Raw genomic sequence first — 18,564 nt, forward strand, 5'->3', positions numbered from 1 at the left:
CAACCAAAGAAAGTTCAACTCAACTCATGTTGCATAATTTTAGGACCACAAGGAGCAGCTATGAAGATAAACACAGACGATTATCTGGATAAAGAATTTGAGATTGAGAAGAGTGTGCCACATGTGACCTTGTTGGTTTCTGAAGACTATGAGAAGAAGCATATAGGAGAAATGATGACAGAAGCAGAGAAGCTGTTTTCGTACCAATGAAAGAGAATTTGGTGATTTGGAGGAGTGAAGATCAGCGATTTCTCAAAATCATGATTTCGGCTCAAGGACAAGGACAGCCACAAGCTGTACGGATGACACATGAATCTATTTGCAGTGCGAAGATGGATGCAGACCCTATGAAAGAGGAGATGTTGCAACAAGTTCCAGAAGGTTTGTGGTCTCAACACAGTGCCGATATTGGACTTGTGAAATCAGCCCAACCGGTGAAAGTTGAACTTCGATCCATTGAAAGATGAAGCAATCCAAGGGATCGAACCACAAATTGAAGGACTTTTGAAAGCAGGTGTTTTGAAGACAATAAAAAATCCTCAGAGTAACACGCGTTTGTTGCCTTTGAAGAAACCCGATGAGACTTATCGTATGGTTCATGATTTGAGAGCAGTGAATGAAGTAGGGACCTTTGAGAGCTATGGTTAAAGATACTGGGAGTGGTCAACTCCATAGCAATCTTTCCTGGACACAGGAAGGCCTTGTGGCATTTGAAACGATCAAACAGAGGTTACAAGAGGCACCTGCACTCACACTACCAGACTACTCTAAGAATTTCTTGCTATATGTGTCTACTTCTACTGGAGGTAAATATGCTTGTGCAGTTCTTTGTCAGCCGACAGGTACAGGGACGAATCCTCAACCTATTTCCTACTACTCTACTGCCTATTCAGAAGTAGAACTAGGGCTACCACTGTGCTACAGAGCAATGGTGGGAGTATATTCAATGTATGACAAAGCATCATCTGTTACGATGGGTTACCCAGTAACAATCCTTACCCATCATAGTCTCAGAAATCTTCTGAACTATGGAAAATATACATTGACTATGCCTAGGCTCAGAGACTATCATAGGCTCTTAGAGCAGGAAGATGTCACCCTAGTTGTCACGATCGTCAGGGAGAGAAGTAGACCAATGCGCAGCGTGTTGAACGAACATGGCGAACTTTATTATCTTAAGTGATAATATACACAATAAACAAAACAAGAAACGACTCGTGAAGTCCACGGTGACAATGACCGAACACGGAACAAGAACCCACAAACACAAAAGGAAAACAGACAGTATAACTATGGCTCCCAATCAGAGACAACCAGCCAACAGCTGACACTCGTTGCCTCTGATTGGGAGTCACTCAGGCCAACATAGAAATACACAACCTAGAACCCCCAACATAGAAATATAACACATAGAATGAACACACCCTGGCTCAACATATAGAGTCCCAGAGCCAGGGTGTGACACTAGTGAGGTGTGATACGGTGAATCCAGCCGAAAATTTGCCAACTTCAGAGGATGGTGAGCCACATGATTGTGTTCAAGAAGCAGAGAAATACTCGAGGCTTAGATCAGATTTGCAAGCCCTTCCATTACATGAGGCAGACCTGTAGTATTGGACTGATGGGTCTTGTTATCGTGTGGGAGATAAATTGTGTGCTGGCTATGCAGTAGTTAAAGTCCAAGGAACTGGATTTGTTGTTGAAAAGGCTGAAGTAATACCACAGCCTGCGTCCGCACAACTTGCTGAACTTGTTGGGCTAACAGAAGCGTGTTTGTTAGCAGAAGGAAAGCGAGTGACGATATATAATGATTCTGCATATGCACATAATGTATGTCATTTGTTTGGAGCAGTCTGGGTTTAAGAAAATGGATGGTTCTCTGATACAACATCATGTGCAAATAATGAAACTGTTGCATGCTATGATGAAGCCTAAAGAGATAGCGATAGCTAAGTGTGCAGCTCATTAAACCGATGTGTCAAAAGTCACACAAGGGAACAAAGCTGCTGATGAAGCTGCAAAAGCCGTCACAGGAGCGGACAAATTGGGCAAGGTTTTTCTGGTCACTCATGGAGTGGACTTGGAAGACAAAATTACGCTTAAGGATGTAATTTTGATGCAGGGAGCTGCTTCTACGATTGACAAACAGTTATGGCTAGACCGAGGTGCTGTCAAAGATGCTACGGGTCTTTGGAGAAACCATGAGGGGTTGATAGTAGTGCCTCTAGACCTATTAAGTCTGATGATTCAGGAAGCACATGGGTTAGCTAATGTTGCAAGGGGGGAGGTTAGGAGAAAGATCACAAAGGAGTATGGTTTTTGGGCACCATATTTGCTTGAACAGGTTGACTATGTCATAGGCAGGTGCACAATCTTTATGAAAAATAACGTTCGCAGGGGTGTGACTGTTCTTCCTGGTTACATTCCTACACCAAGAGGTCCTATGTGTGAGTTGGTTATCGATTTTGTTGATATGATAAAACCAATTGAAGGGAAAAGATATATGCTGGTGGTTGTAGATAGATTTTCACGATGGCTGGAGGCATGTGCAACCAAGCGAAAATAAGCTAAGTGGGTTGCCAAGTTCTTGTGTAAAGAAGTCATAAGCAGGTGGGGATTTCCCGATCGAAATATCCTCAGTTAATGGGAAAGAGTTTTGTGGATAAATCAGTTAAATTGATTTTTCAAAAATTGGAGAAAAAAAAAGTCTGATCAAAATGTTAGGAAAACTTTAGCCACATTGGATGAGAAGTATGCCACGGTTCCTTCCTCTGATCTGCATAAAGAGCGCCAACTACTCCAATCTGAATTTGATGAGCTTTCTACCAGGCAAGCTGAACAGTTACTCTTGCGAGCTCGGTACAGAGTGTATGAACAAGGCGACAAGGCCAGTAAACTCCTTGCACATCAGATCCGTAAATCTGAGGCCTCACGTTTAATCCCACAAATAAGGACCCCGTCTGGTGCCACCACAGTTATACATAAAGAGATCAATGATCAATTCAAACAATTTTATTCTGCGCTATACACCTCTGAATCCCCTCAAGACCCTTTGCTGATTGATTCCTTCTTTAATGGCCTGAATATGCCTTCAATTGATACAGACACCCATGACTATCTAGAAGAAGAATTTACACCTGAGGAGATTGCAACAGCAGTGTCCGCAATGAAAAGCGGTAAATCACCGGGTCCGGATGGTTTTCCAACCGAATTTTACAGGACGTTTTCTGGTCTGCTTTGCCCATTCTTGTCTCGACTATTTGCAGAGTGCCTTAATACCTCAAAGCTACCGCCTAGTCTTTATCAAGCTTCAATTTCATTACTATTAAAGAAAAACAAAGACCCCTGGAATGTGGATCCTTTCGCCCAATCTCGCTTTTTAAACTGTGATTACAAAATCCTAGCCAAGCTTTTAGCCATCCGTATGGAAGGCTCGCTGCATCAAGTAATACACTCTGACCAGACTGGCTTTGTGAGAAATAGGCATTTGTTTTTCAATATTGGCGCCTTATGAATATACTGTACTCCCCTGCGTCGGAGGACCCAGAGGTGGTGGTCTCACTTGATGCAGAAAAAAGCGTTTGACCGCGTTGAGTGGGATTACCTAACAGCCACCCTTTATAGATTTGGCTTTGGCCCCAAATTCATTGCGTGGATAAAGATTCTTTATTTTTCCCCCATGGCTTGATGCGGACTAACAACTTGTCCTCTGACTATTTTCCCTTGCACCGCTGGATCCAGACAGGGCTGTCCACTCTCCCCCCTTGTTGTTTGCTTTGGCAATCGAACCTCTCGCCATTGCAATACGCTCTAATGATGCCATTCAAGGAATAATCCGGACGGGCTCAGAGCAGAAAGTCTCGCTATATGCGGATGACCTCCTTTTGTTTATCTCTAACCCTGATACCTCATTGCCACGCGCCTTATCTGTTCTTAAAAGGTTTGGATCAATCTCAGGGTACAAGCTGAATCTAGGCAAGAGTGAGCTTTTTCCTGTAAACAAGGCTGCTTTAAAGTGCTCTTTTACAAGTTCTCAGTTTAGGATTGTCCGGGATCAATTCACCTACTTGGGAGTTAAAGTGACAAGGAAATATTCAAATCTGTTTCAGGAAAACTTGGTTGCTCTAGCAGACAGTTTGAAACAATCTTTTGCTTTTTTGGAATGCGCTACCTCTTTCTCTTATCGGAAGGATTAATGTCATTAAAATGAGTGTGTTGCCCAAATTTCTATATTTATTTCAATGTCTACCCATTTTTATTCCAAAATCTTTTTTATTTCACTGGATCAAACATTCATGCATTTTATTTGGGATGGCAAGGTACCACGGATTGGTAGAAAACATTTACAGAAGCCTAAGTCATTGGGGGGTTTAGCTCTACCAAATTTTCAGACATACTATTGGGCTGCAAATTTCAGAGCCCTTCTGTACTGGCTGCAGACTGATCCTACTGGCCCTAGACCAATCTGGGTCCAGATGGAGTCTGAATCGTGTAAACCTGCTGCACTTTCTTCTGTGTTGTGCTCGTCTCTCCCAGTGTCCCTAGGCAAAAGGTGTGTCAACCCAATTGTAAAGCAGTCTCTTAAAATTTGGAATCAGTTCCGCTTAGCCTTTGGCCTTCGAGGCTTTTCTCTATCAGGCCCAATCAATCAGAACATTTTATTTCCTCCATCTTTGAATGATGGGGCTTTTGACATCTGGCACTCACTAGGCCTCTCCTCACTAGCCCAATTATTCTTTGATGATACATTTGCCTCTTTTGCTCAGCTACAGGAAAGGTTCAACCTCCCCCAATCCCACTTTTTCCGCTATCTCCAGACTAGGAACTTTGTCAGAGCTAACACACCTGAATTTCCCCCATAGGCCTGTGAATACAGCTATAGAGAGCATCCTGGAGCTGAACAAGCTTCCTAGGGGCGCAATTTCAGATGTATATGCAATCATTCATGACTTGCAGAACCCTTCTTTGGTGCCTTTAAAACTCGATGGGAAAAGGATTTGGGGGAGGAACTTGGGGAAGACACCTGGGAATCTGTGCTGCGCAGGGTGCATTCGTCCTCTTTTAGCACTAGACACAGCCTCATTCAATTCAAGGTGGTTCACCGTATCCACTGGTCTGGGGCCAGACTTGGAAGAATATTCTCTGATTTTGATCCTACCTGTGTCAGATGTAAAATTGAACCGGCCACACTGTTGCATATGTTCTGGGGCTGTCATAAACTGTCAGGTTTCTGGGAATTAATATTTAAATGTTTCTCTGATATATATATACACTGTTATAGATCCCTCTCCCCTTACAGCCCTTTTTGGAGTACTGCCCATAAGCACCCCCCTGTCAAGAATCCAGTCGGGACACTGTTGCTTATACAACTCTTTTAGCTAGACGGCTAATACTACAGAACTGGAAGATGGCAGCTCCCCCATCTTATAAATATTGGGTGAGAGATGTGTTGTGCTCTCTGAAATTAGAAAAAATTAAATTCAATTCACGTGGGAACCCCAAACTGTTTAATGAGGCTTGGGCTCCATTCCGGTCTTACTTTAAACAGTCCATCCTCTGATGGCATTCCTATTAAAACCAAAATAAGTCTGTATTTGACCCCCCTGTGACTTAGGGGTTGGATGAGCATTTCTCTGTGTTTTTTTCTGGGGTGGGGGTGGGGGGCATTAAGGTTGATGTGCTTATTGATTGTGACCTGCGGATGCCTTGTTCATCTCGCCCGGGCAGAGACTAAGGTGTGAGCTTGTTTTTCCCAGTTATTTTTATTTTTTAATTCTGTTCACGCCTACATAAAATTATCAATATTCATTTTTTATTTTAAAGCATTGTAAACTTTTTTATTTTTGGTCCAGTGGATGATTGGTCTGTGGCCTTGACTGTCTGTGAGTGGTTGCATTTCTCCACCCCATCCCTTAACTGTTTACAGGAACAATGGTGAGGTGTTTGCTCTGTCCCTATTCTATAGATTGCCCTTTAACCTTTTGTAGCCTTCTGCCTGGTGTGTTTAACTTGTCTAAAGTATGGTATCTTTAAAGTTATTTTTTTTTATATGTATTATTTGTATTTTTTTCTAGTTGAGTATATTATTTATATTGCTTTGTCTTGTCTGTGTGTGTGTAAAACTTAATAAACAGAGTTCTCAAAGCTCTTAAAAAAAAAAAAAAAAAAAAAAATGTTAGGAAAACTAGGGTTGAAGTAACTCTAGGAAATTTTTTATATCTGATTGTGCGATAATTTTCACATTTCTTTGCATTTTGTTGTGAGATTTAGTGTTTTCTTATGAATCAAAGGGGGGAAATGGAATGTGATTCATTTATATACAGTGGGGAGAACAAGTATTTGATACACTGCCGATTTTGCAGGTTTTCCTACTTACAAAGCCTGTAGAGGTCTGTAATTTTTATCATAGGTACACTTCAACTGTGAGAGACGGAATCTAAAACAAAAATCCAGAAAATCACATTGTATGATTTTTAAGTAATTAATTTGCATTTTATTGCATGACATAAGTATTTGATCCATCAGAAAAGCAGAACTTAATATTTGGTACAGAAACCTTTGTTTGCAATTACAGAGATCATACGTTTCCTGTAGGTCTTGACCAGGTTTGCATACACTGCAGCAGGGATTTTGGCCCACTCCTCCATACAGACCTTCTCCAGATCCTTCAGGTTTCGGGGCTGTCGCTGGGCAATACGGACTTTTAGCTCCCCTCCAAAGATTTTCTATTGGGTTCAGGTCTGGAGACTGGCTAGGCCACTCCAGGACCTTGAGATGCTTCTTACGGAGCCACTCCTTAGTTGCCCTGGCTGTGTGTTTCGGGTCATTGTCATGCTGGAAGACCCAGCCACGACCCATCTTCAATGCTCTTACTGAGGGAAGGAGGTTGTTGGCCAAGATCTCGCGATACATGGCCCCATCCATCCTCCCCTCAATACGGTGCAGTCGTCCTGTCCCCTTTGCAGAAAAGCATCCCCAAAGATTCTCCCATTCTTCCTCTGGATCATCCAGATGGTCATTGGCAAACTTCAGATGGGCCTGGACATACGCTAGCTTGAGCAGGGGGACCTTGCGTGCGCTGCAGGATTTTAATCCATGACGGCGTAGTGTGTTACTAATGGTTTTCTTTGAGACTGTGGTCCCAGCTCTCTTCAGGTCATTGACCAGGTCCTGCCGTGTAGTTCTGGGCTGATCCCTCACCTTCCTCATGATCATTGATGCCCCACGAGGTGAGATCTTGCATGGAGCCCCAGACCGAGGGTGATTGACCGTCATCTTGAACTCCTTCCATTTTCTAATAATTGCGCCAACAGTTGTTGCCTTCTCACCAAGCTGCTTGCCTATTGTCCTGTAGCCCATCCCAGCCTTGTGCAGGTCTACAATTTTATCCCTGATGTCCTTACACAGCTCTCTGGTCTTGGCCATTGTGGAGAGGTTGGAGTCTGTTTGATTGAATGTGTGGACAGGTGTCTTTTATACAGGTAATGAGTTCAAACAGGTGCAGTTAATACAGGTAATGAGTGGAGAACAGGAGGGCTTCTTAAAGAAAAACTAACAGGTCTGTGAGAGACGGAATTCTTACTGGTTGGTAGGTGATCAAATACTTATGTCATGCAATAAAATGCAAATTAATTACTTAAAAATCATCCAATGTGATTTTCTGGATTTTTGTTTTAGATTCCATCTCTCACAGTTGAAGTGTACCTATGATAAAAATTACAGACCTCTACATGCTTTGTAAGTAGGAAAACCTGCAAAATCGGCAGTGTATCCAATACTTGTTCTCCCCACTGTATATCATTTTTATATTATTTTTGATATTGATGTTTTAATTTTCATGTGTTGCTTTGCAAAATATACTGGTTGGTGTTTTCTTTTCTTCCAGAAGCATATGGGGGAATGTGTAGAGTGGGATTCAAATACTCAAACATGGACAATATGAATGGACTGGAGGAAGTTGAACAAGGACGGTGTGGAAATGTTCAGATTCCATCATCGACGTTGCATTGAAAGTCAACACTGCTGAGAAGATGCAGTGTAGTGGACTACATTCCAGTGTCTGCAATGATTTATATACATATTTGCATGTGTAATACATAATTTGTGTCATATTCTTTCTGTATTAATTTTTTGAATAATTATGTTTTTGTGGTTGGGTACATGTGGGGACCTCAGATGTTTTGTTTTTCTTTGACGCTTAGGGATATTGGGTCTAGGCAGGGACAGAGAGAATCCACAGGAGGGTCCGATGGGTCGACCAGCCTGAATGTGGACAATTTTGATTGTATTTTGTTTTCTGAGGCTTTCATGTGTATTCAATTGCATCATAGCTTAAGATGCATTGATGAAGATTTATAAATTGATCTGGAGTACTTAGGTGGTCGCCTGGGGCAGAGGGGCCATGAGAGAATTTTACTGTCTTGATTGATTGATGGATATTTGGAAAGAATGCTGCCAGACAGGTTTTTTGCTCTTACACTCCATAGCAATTTGTTTACACTTCATAAAAATGTGTTCACACTCCATAAACTTGGTTTTATTGCTAAAGTTACACAAGATTTGTCATAATCCTATTCTTTTTGTTTTCGAGACTTAATTAGTCTCGAAGGGGGGAAATATGTAGTATCTGAACAATTTATAGCTTTGGCTGAGGTTTTCATATTGTTGGTTAAATGAACTTTGCTCTGCTTGCTGAAACATCTGGAAAGCATTACTATAGGGCCCCCCTAAGATGGTGGACATGGGGCTATGGGGAGGCCAGGGATTGGTCTATTCAAGACACGCCATTTTGTGTTACATAGGATATATACCATGTTGGAACAAAGGACGGGGAGAATAATCATATTTGAGATTGGGTTAGTTGTTCTCCAGAATCTGCAAAAGTCTGTAAATTGACGCTGAAATCTTTTGATATAATAAACCTTTATAATCAAAGTACAGTGTCAGCGGATTTCTTATCAACACAGCATATCAGCATCGTTGTCTCGACACCACAGTATGTGTATGAAAACCATTATCAAGAGTTTTATTCATCCACCACAAAATCCAAGGTATGAATACTGTTGTGTGCATGTTTTGTTAATCATCTGTATAATTAAAATTTTGGGGATTCACAGACTTCACCCTCCTTACACCTCTGATGAATATAACAGGAAACCTGTTCGATCACCATGCACTGCAAAATCATTCTGGCTATGGATACGGAGAACATCAACACATTAACATCAACATGCCAGAGGATATACCCATTGGACTGCTGGGATTTATTTTTTTATTTTTTTATTCTGCTTTGCCACTAAAATCCTAATAAACACTGACAACTAAAATATTGTGTTATTGTTGTTATTGTTAAGTGTACTACTACTACTACTAATAATAATAATAATAATAATAATGGAGGGGAGAGTAGTTCAAAACCCCAAAAGGTTATCTGAGGATCCATTGATAGAGGTTCCCCCACAATTTCAATTTGAAGAACCCCTAAAGCAGGGGTGTCAAACTCATTTTAGCTCAGGGGCCACATGGAGGAAAATCTATTCCCAAGTGGGCCGGACCGGAAAAATCATGGTATATATAACTTAAAAACAACAACTTCAGATTGTTTTCTTTGTTTTAATACGATCAACATACAACATAAAGCTGGAGCCTGAGGACAGTGTGTCCAAAATAGTACAAGCACAACATCACTATTAATCATAAAACACGTCAAGTTTATTTGAAAATTCTAAAGAAAAGAACACACAAACACACAATGCCTCAGTGATTAACAGAACTGTTTCACAGATCACAGAACTATATCAGGGTGTCATTTCTCAGGCAGAAATGTAGATAAAAAATAATGAAATCCTGTTCCCCAAACAAGTGCAAGAACCACAGAGTCAAGAATAGGTTAAATATACAAATAAAATAAAATCTATTAAAAACAATAGCACATCAACATAAAAACATATAAACATAAAGCTGGAGCCTGAGGACAGTGTCCAAAAGCACAACATCACTATTAATCATAAAACACCTCAAGTTATTTGAAAGTTCTGAGGACAAAGAACACACAAACACACAATGCTTCAGTGATTCACAGAAGTATATCACAGATCACAGAACTATATCAGGGTGTCATTTCTCAGGCAGAAATGTAGATAAAAATAATGAAATCCTGTTCCCCAAACAAGTGCAAGAACCACAGAGTCAAGAATAGGTTAAATATACAAATAAAATAAAATCAATTAAAAACAATAGCACATCAACATAAAAACATATAAACATAAATCTGAAAGCGTTGCTCAAACTCCCGTAACAGTCCCGTTATTTTATCTTTGAACCGCTTCATGTCTGCCACATGTTGGGTCGCGCACACATTTTTTCAGACAGGGGAAGTGAGCTGCATCACCACCGGCAAGTTGCGTCTCCCACAATGACAGCTTCAACTTGAAAGAACGTATGCTGTCATAATACTGCGTGACAACTTTGTTGCGCCCTTGCAGCTGTTTGTTCAAGTTATTCAGGTGCTCTGTAACATCCACCATAAATGCAAGGTCCTGCATCCATTCTGCGGAATGAAATTCTAACACTGGTTTGCCCTTTTCTTCCATGAACTGTTCAATTTCTTCTCGTAAATCAAAGAAACGCCTCAGCACAGCACCTCGGCTTAACCATCTTACCTCAGTGTGGTATGGCAGGCCATAGATGTGGTCTTTCTCTCTGAGAAGGCTGTCAAACTGACGGTGATTCAGGCTTCTGGATCGGATGAAATTAACAGTTTGGATGACCACCTTCATGACGTTATCCATCTTTAATGACTTGCAACACAAAGCCTCCTGGTGCAAAATACAGTGAAAAGTCAAAAAATCACATCCTCCATTTGCAGATTGCACTTTCTCTCTGAACTTTGTCACAACGCCTGCTTTTTTTCCCGATCATTGAGGGCGCACCATCTGTAGCCAGGCTGACAGCGCGGGACCAGTCCACTCCGACCCTGTCCAGCGGCGCCGACGAGTGTGGTAAAAATATCAGCTGCTGTTGTTGTATCTGTCATCGGCACCAACTCCACGAACTCCTCGGTGACGGTCAATGTGTCATCAACTCCCGCGGATGAAAATGGCCAGTTGTGCAACATCTGTAATGTCCGTGCTTTCATCAATTGCAACCGAAAACGCAATAAATGACTTTACTTTTGCTTCAACTGGCTGTCCAAATCCACTGAAAGATCGGAAATCCTGTCTGCAACTGTGTTTCTTGTCAGGCTGATATTTGCAAAAGCCTGCCGCTTTTCAGGGCACACAATCTCCGCTGCCTTCATCATGCATGTTTTTACAAATTCACCCTCACTAAATGGTTTTGAAGCCACTGCGATTTCATTAGCAATGAGGTAGCTAGCTTTCACTGCAGCGTCACTGATGTCTCGGCTGTGAGTAAACACAGACTGCTGTTTCTTCAGACCCGCCAACAGTTCATTCACCTTCTCTCATCTCCGCTGTCCTTGAAAGTTGTCATATTTGTCGGCATGAATACTCACATAGTGGCGACGAAGGTTATATTCTTTCAGCACTGCAACATGCTCTGAACACACCAAACATACAGCTTTCCCATTCAATTCCGTGAATAAATAGGATGACCATTTTTCTTGGAACACGCTGCACTCTGCGTCCACTTTTCTCTTTTTTGACAGAGACATATTGGGGCAATGAGGGTGCCAAAGCACATAATGTTAAAAGTAGAAGCCGTAATAAATATCGCGGGCAAAACAAAGTAGCTCATTGGCTGCACGTGCTTGACCTACTTGCTCTGCCCCAGTATAAACAGTTTGCTTGCTTAACACAATTGCTATTGCGCCATCCAGTGGACGCAATTGGAACAGCAGTTTATTTTATAGAAAAATTGCAGCGCATTTTTATACTTTACAATTTTTTTAAATATTTGTTTTAATTATTTTTTTTAATCATCTCGCGGGCCGGATTAAACCCGTTTGCGGGCCTGATCCGGCCCACGGGCCGGACGTTTGACACCCCTGCCCTAAAGGATCCTCCAGGAACCTTTACTTTTTAGAGTGTATGTGATGGTTTCTAAAGGCATGCACTGTAGCTCCCTCAACATTTATACACTATGAGCAATAATCATGTGGTCACCATCATAACAAATGGAGATTTCTTCAGGAAAGTCCCTGCCGCAAGTGTGTGTGTTCACACCATCTTTACCAGAAGGTAGTCATGAGCTGGTCTGTCTCATGTGCCTGCAAGGCAGAGAGGTCAGGGAAAGAGCAGGGGGCCATCTTAGGGTTGGAGACACTTAGCAGTGTAAGCCTATAAAAGGTGCAGAAAAACACAGAACACCTAAACAACTTTGGGAGTCATACACAAGGTAAATACTGTATATCTGATCACATAAACTGATGTGCAGATATGTATTCTACTAAGGCATTAAACTCTGAAATACTATCAGAAAAAAAACTATGAACAAAAGTGGAACCTATACTTTGTAAAACTGCTAAGTCATTTGTCACACAGGCCTGGTTTACTAGACACAGATTAAGTCTAAACTTAGTTTAGGGCTAAAAAAGCATGCTCAAATTAATGGAGAATCTTCATTTAAAAAGCCTTCTAGTCCAGGACTAGGCTTGATGAATGTGTCTGAGAAGCTGGCTCCAAATATTGTTCTCTGCGTGTGCTTCCCATGACACAAAAGTAAACAATCTGGGCTCGTTCTATTTCTATGTTCTCACAATGAGTATTTTTCTTTTAAAAGAATTGGCACCATACCAAGACGTCTTTGTTTTTGTGATGACGTGGTGTTGAAGGAGTCAGGCGCATGAGGGTAAATCACAGAATAATAGGCTTTAATCTGCAAAATACAGGTTTACGCAGAAATGCGTCAAACACACTCTAGGGCACAAAACAGGCGCACTGTAAAATACAGGGCACACGGGAAAATACTCCCGTCGATACAAAATACACGAGCTCCACTGAGCTTCACTAACCTCCTCAATAAACAATCACCCACACAGACAAGGAAGCAGAGGGAATACTTATACAATGACTAATGAGGGAATAAGGACCAGGTGTGTGTGATTGAAGACAAGACAAATGGAGTGATGATAAATGGATCGGCAGTAGCTAGTAAGCCGGTGACGCCGAACGCCGAAACCTGCCCGAACAAGGAGGGGAGGCAGCCTCGGCGGAAGTCGTGACAGTTTTGGTAAATTGGGGTTTTGGCAAGGATACAAAAGAAGATGCAATGACTTGTCCTTATTGTTTTTCGTAATGCAGGCACTGTGTGAGACATTGTCATCACAGGTCAAGGCTTAAAACACACTGACTGCATCCCAAATGGCACCCTGTTCTCTATATAGAGCACTATGTTTGACAAGGGCCCATAGGGCTCTGGTCAAAAGTAGTGCGCTATATAGGGAATTGTGTGCAATATGGGATGACGTTAGTTTGCCAATATCTTTGCAATTGTCTATGCTATAGAGTATTTTCTGGACTCGCACCAGAAAACCAAAGGCGTGACTGAAAATTGAACATTATACCGAGACAGTCAACAGATATGAATATGTTGTTTTTATTTGCTTGCTTAGACAAGTTATAAAATGAAAGCATCAATGGACAGACACTCTGTCTTTAAGTCCTGTTATAAAGATCTCTTTTCAGTGACCTATATGCAGCTCTCTTCTAAGGACTCCTGAGGCTACATGTGCCCTTCACAGGTGAAGATGTAATGAACATACATGTACTAAAACATGTTATATGGAATAAACACATATGTAATAAACATATTATAAACAATGACTAGCCATATTACTCATATAATGTGATATATTAGGGTGTGATGTATGAGACAGCAATGAAGTCATGCACGGATAAATAAAATGTGCATACAATGTCACATTTATCCTTCTGCGCAGGAGAAGAAAGTCAGTTTATCAATTCTTTCACAGTGCAACAATCCCAATAAGCATCGTAGTATTGTAGTGGATGCATCAGAATTGGGCACTGGGCAGGCAGACCAGTCGACAAGTTGTTGAATCATGTCCATTATTTGGTTGACAAGTGTAACGGGGCACGAGTGGTGCTTCCAACCTCTTTAGAATGTTTACGTTCCTGCATTCTGCAAAAGAGAAGAAGACAAGTAAAACTAGTTGAAGACATTGCTTTTTTAAGAGCATCTGTAGACCGTAGACTATCTCTCCTAAATGTTGATCATGAACCATGATCTGGCTAGCCTGGTCCCAGATCTGTTTGTGCTGTCTTGCATAACAGCACAAACAGATCTGGGACCAGGCTATGATCTCGCTAATACAAGGCAATGGCAGCAATGCACTTCCATGGAATGTATTATTCAGTTATGGATTGTTATTACCTTCTGGTTGATCTCTCCACCAGAATCTTCACCAAACGGTTCTTTGGGTCCAGGCAGAGTTGACGTCCACTTTTGAGTCTGACACTGAAAATAATTAAAGGGATAGATGGTCCATAGATGGCTTTCAAGGTCAGGAATTAGGAACTATCCCTTTAATGTACTATCTTCTAGATGTGCACCAGTACCTTTGTTTTATCTCCCTTTGAGCAAATTATTAAACTTTTTGAAATCATAAGTTACTTTTCATGTTTTTAACTCACTGTCAAAACATTTAACCTGATGATAAACTATCGAGGTGTCGATTTATCATTTGAGGGACAACAACTTTTTTACATATTTTAAGGAGAAGATCATTGTCAAAATTGATCAATAATCATACCGGTTATTGATTATAAATGCTTAGTTATGTTGATTTATCAGTTGAGGGAGGGATATACTCACATGACTTCAGTCTTTGAACAGTGTGGGCGAGGAGAGAGGTGCCACACACTCTTCAAATCCCTGAACGGAATAAGACCAGCCTGCACTTTGGGGCAAAGGCAGCGTAGAACCAGTGGTTGCTTTATCCCTATAGAGAGAAAATAGAGGAAACCACAATGGGTTTGTCTTAAATCTCTTGGTTCAATTTCAGTGTTTATCTTGCATGTGTATGAATCTATGGTTACAGGTTAGGGCTAGATAGGGTAAGGGTTACTGCTGTAAACACAGTGTAACAATGAGTAGTAGTTACAACAGTTCTTAATCTGTATAAACATGGATTATAACTCAGTAATAAGAACAATGTCATGTAAAGAGTCACCAACACTACTGGAATATTGATTAGTTGCCAAAACTTAAAATGAATGTACCCAGGTTATAAATTCAATAAGGTAATAAACTATAATAAAATATTTAAAATAGTAGTAATTAATTAGTAATTAAGTATACAATATTAAGTGATGAATGGATGATTATTTACCTTCAGTTGTTGAGAAAATGGCCAGGAGGGTGAGCAGAATGATGGTTATGCTTGCAGTGTTCATGGTGATATACGTTTACATGCAACCCCGTGGACGACAGCTTTACTGTAGGTCTCTAATGGTCTCTAAGGATGATTCTGTTGTGGGACGAGCATGCAGTGGTCTTTTTGCTAACGAAGTGATTTAGCAAATAGAAGAAGAGCCGCCCATCTTCTACTTGAGCTTGGAATTCAATGCAGGCTGTTTCATGTCAACCCAAAACCACTTTCTCTCAAGCTTTCGCTGTCTCTCGCTCTCGCTCTCGCTCTCACTGTCTCTTGCTTCCTCTCTCTGGATTTATTTGAAGACAGATATGATAAGATAAGAAAACTATTGTCATTTGGTGCCGTGGTTTACAGGGTAAACTTCTGCCACACCATCTCAACCTTTAGTGGCTGCCTGGCAAACTTACCAGGATTCATTGCAGTGTTTGTATTAGTTTAGTTATTCCTACCCATGCCTTTTGATGTATTGCTTGACATTTTCTTTTTTGGGGTAACTTCCTTACCTTAGTATGTTTGTATTTGATCTTGGTTGCTTTACTAAAATGATTTCCATGTATTATGATATTGTAGCAACCTTTAGCTACTATTGATTATATATTTGGGTTTCACCTTCTATTATAAGTTTGACTACAATGTATGTTATTTCCTTTGTTTGTAGAGCAACCATCTCAATCATACCATCTCAGCCTTACCATCAATTCATCTTCAATAAACCAGGCAACAGCCCTTTAAACTTCAACCTCCTCTTTGTGTTTTAATGGGCAAACCATCACGGCAGCTCCAACTCTTAACCAGCATTAGTTAACAGTAATACAGTCCTTCATTCAAGCCAAACTCTGAACAGTTTTTACACATCTGTGAGAACAATACTTTGGCATGCATGGTGCAGTTGTTCAGTTTCACTGCAACTCCTTGTCCACTTTGCTTTCCATGATTGGTCTCCTGTCCTGGACGAGATTAAAGGGCCAATTCTCGGAGTCTCAAGAGTAGGGATAGGTGTTTTCAGCAGCTTGTTTCTCTGGCTGTGATTTTCAACCAGTGTGAGTTTTTGTGATCACGTTGGTCTAACCAATAGGGCTGATGTCTGTTGCTTGTAGCAGAATGACCCTGTAGATCAGCAACCCTAAAGTCTCTTCACTCAGACGTCCTCTGGCAAGTGAGACGAGCAACGCTTCAAATGGATCTAGTTGTGTCCGATTATATTTGTTTGTCTGTAACATAGCATTATATACACTGAGTATACAAAACATTAAGAACACCTAATCTTTCCATGACATAGACTGACCAGGTGAATCCAGGTGAAAGCTATGATCCCTTATTGATGTCACATGTTAAATCCACTTCAGTCAGTGTAGATGAAGGGGAGGAGACTGGTTAAAGAAGGATTTTTAAGCATTTAGACAATCGAAACATGGATTGTGTATCTGCTAAATGATGTAAATGTAAATGTGTATGTGCCATTCAGAGGGTGAATGGGAAAAACAAAAGATTTAAGTGCTTTTGAACACGTGGTATGATAGTAAGTGCCAGGCGCACCGGTTTGTGTCAAGAACTGCAAAGCTGCTGGGTTTTCCCACACACAGCAGTTTTCTGTGTGTATCAAGAATGGTCAACCACCCAAAGGACATCCAGCCAACTTGACACAACTGTGGGAAGCATTGGAGTCAACATGGGCCAGCATCCCAGTGGAACGCTTTCCACACCTTGTAGAGTCCATGCCCTGACGAATTGAGGCTGTTCTGAGGGGTTCCTAATGTTTGTTATACTCACTGTATAGTGTTGGCCTCACTGCTGTACTGTGGGTGGTGAGAACTTGTGTTGTTTAACCCTGCAAGTATTTCCTGAAGAATTGGGGTCTGTTGTCCGTCACCAAAGTGTTAGAAGTTAGCATAGCATATGCACTATTTCTTTGGACAGTAAAGCTAAATATTTTGGTTTGGCTCTATACTCCAGCATTTTGGATTTGAGATCAAATCACATTTTTATTGGTCACATGCGCCGAATACAACAGTTGTAGACTTTACAGTGAAATGCTTACTTACGAGTGCGATCCCAACAATGCAGAGTTGTTTAGTTCATTTCATTCCGATCTCCTCTGCATTATTGTAGCCATCTGCTGCAGCCTGTCAACTATGCCTCTGCCTATCCCTGTTCTCTCCTCTCCGCACAGGCTACACAAACGCCTCACACCGCGTGGCTGCTGCCTCTCTAACCTGGTTGTCCCTGCACGCACCACACACCTGGAGTTCCAGGTCTCAGGCAGCCTCTGGAACTGCCGTTCTGCCGCCAACAAGGCTGACTTCATCCCAGCCTATGCTACCCTCCAGTCCCTCGACTTCCTGGCGCTGACGGAAACATGGATTACCACTGAAAACACTGCTACTCCTACTGCTCTCTCCTCGTCTGACCATGTGTTCTCGCATACCCCGAGAGCATCTGGTCAGAGGGGTGGTGGCACAGGAATCCTCATCTCTCCCAAGTGGTCATTCTCAATTTTTCCCCTAACCCATCTGTCTATCTCCTCATTTGAATTCCACGCTGTCACAGTCACTAGCCCATTTAAGCTTAATATCCTTGTCATCTATCGCCCTCCAGGTTCCCTTGGAGAGTTCATCAATGAGCTTGACGCCTTGATAAGTTCCTTTCCTGAGGATGGCTCACCCTTCACAGTTTTGGGGGATTTCAACCTCCCTACGTCTACATTTGACTCATTTCTCTCTGCCTCATTCTTTCCACTCCTCTCCTCTTTTGACCTCACCCTCTCACCGTCCCCCCCTACTCACAAGGCAGGCAATACGCTTGACTTCATCTTTACTAGATGTTGCTCTTCTACTAATCTCACTGCAACTCCCCTCCATGTCTCCGACCACTACTTTGTATCCTTTTCTCTCTCGCTCTCCTCCAACACTACTCACTCTGCCCCTACACAGATGGTAACGCGCCGCCCGCAACCTTCGCTCTCTCTCTCCCACTACTCTCTCCTCTTCCATCCTATCATCTCTTCCCTCTGCTCAATCCTTCTCCCTCCAATCTCCTGACTCTGCCTCCTCAACCCCTCCTCTCCTCCCTTTCTGCATCCTTTGACTCCCTGTGTCCCCTATCCTCCCGGCCGGCTCGGTCCTCCCCTCCAGCTCCGTGGCTTGATGACTCATTGCGAGCTCACAGAACAGAGCTCCGGGCAGCGGAGCGGAAATGGAAGAAAACTA

General features: G+C 41.8%; 1 protein-coding gene across 1 annotated transcript; it reads right to left on the bottom strand.

The window, feature by feature from the left end:
• Nucleotides 1-13,541: 13,541 nt before the first annotated feature.
• On the bottom strand, nt 13,542-15,499 carry LOC121572716 (permeability factor 2). The gene is made up of 4 exons (XM_041884737.2): nt 15,314-15,499; nt 14,797-14,923; nt 14,356-14,439; nt 13,542-14,103 (listed from the first exon to the last, which is right to left on the bottom strand). Exons 1-4 carry the CDS (start codon nt 15,375-15,377, stop codon nt 14,031-14,033), a joined length of 348 nt encoding a protein of 115 aa, XP_041740671.2. The 5' UTR covers nt 15,378-15,499; the 3' UTR covers nt 13,542-14,030.
• Nucleotides 15,500-18,564: the final 3,065 nt, after the last annotated feature.

The sequence above is a fragment of the Coregonus clupeaformis genome, chromosome 8 (genome assembly GCF_020615455.1).
Source record: "Coregonus clupeaformis isolate EN_2021a chromosome 8, ASM2061545v1, whole genome shotgun sequence".
Taxonomy (NCBI): Eukaryota; Metazoa; Chordata; class Actinopteri; order Salmoniformes; family Salmonidae; genus Coregonus; species Coregonus clupeaformis.

Coding starts and splice junctions, on each gene's coding strand:
- LOC121572716 (XM_041884737.2), bottom strand. CDS start 15,377: ATGAACACTGCAAGCATAACCATCATTCTGCTCACCCTCCTGGCCATT. Junction 14,440..14,796: donor TGTTCAAAGACTGAAGTCAT/GTGAGTATATCC, acceptor AATTATTTTCAG/TGTCAGACTCAAAAGTGGAC. Junction 14,104..14,355: donor GTGGAGAGATCAACCAGAAG/GTAATAACAATC, acceptor TCTCTTTTGCAG/AATGCAGGAACGTAAACATT.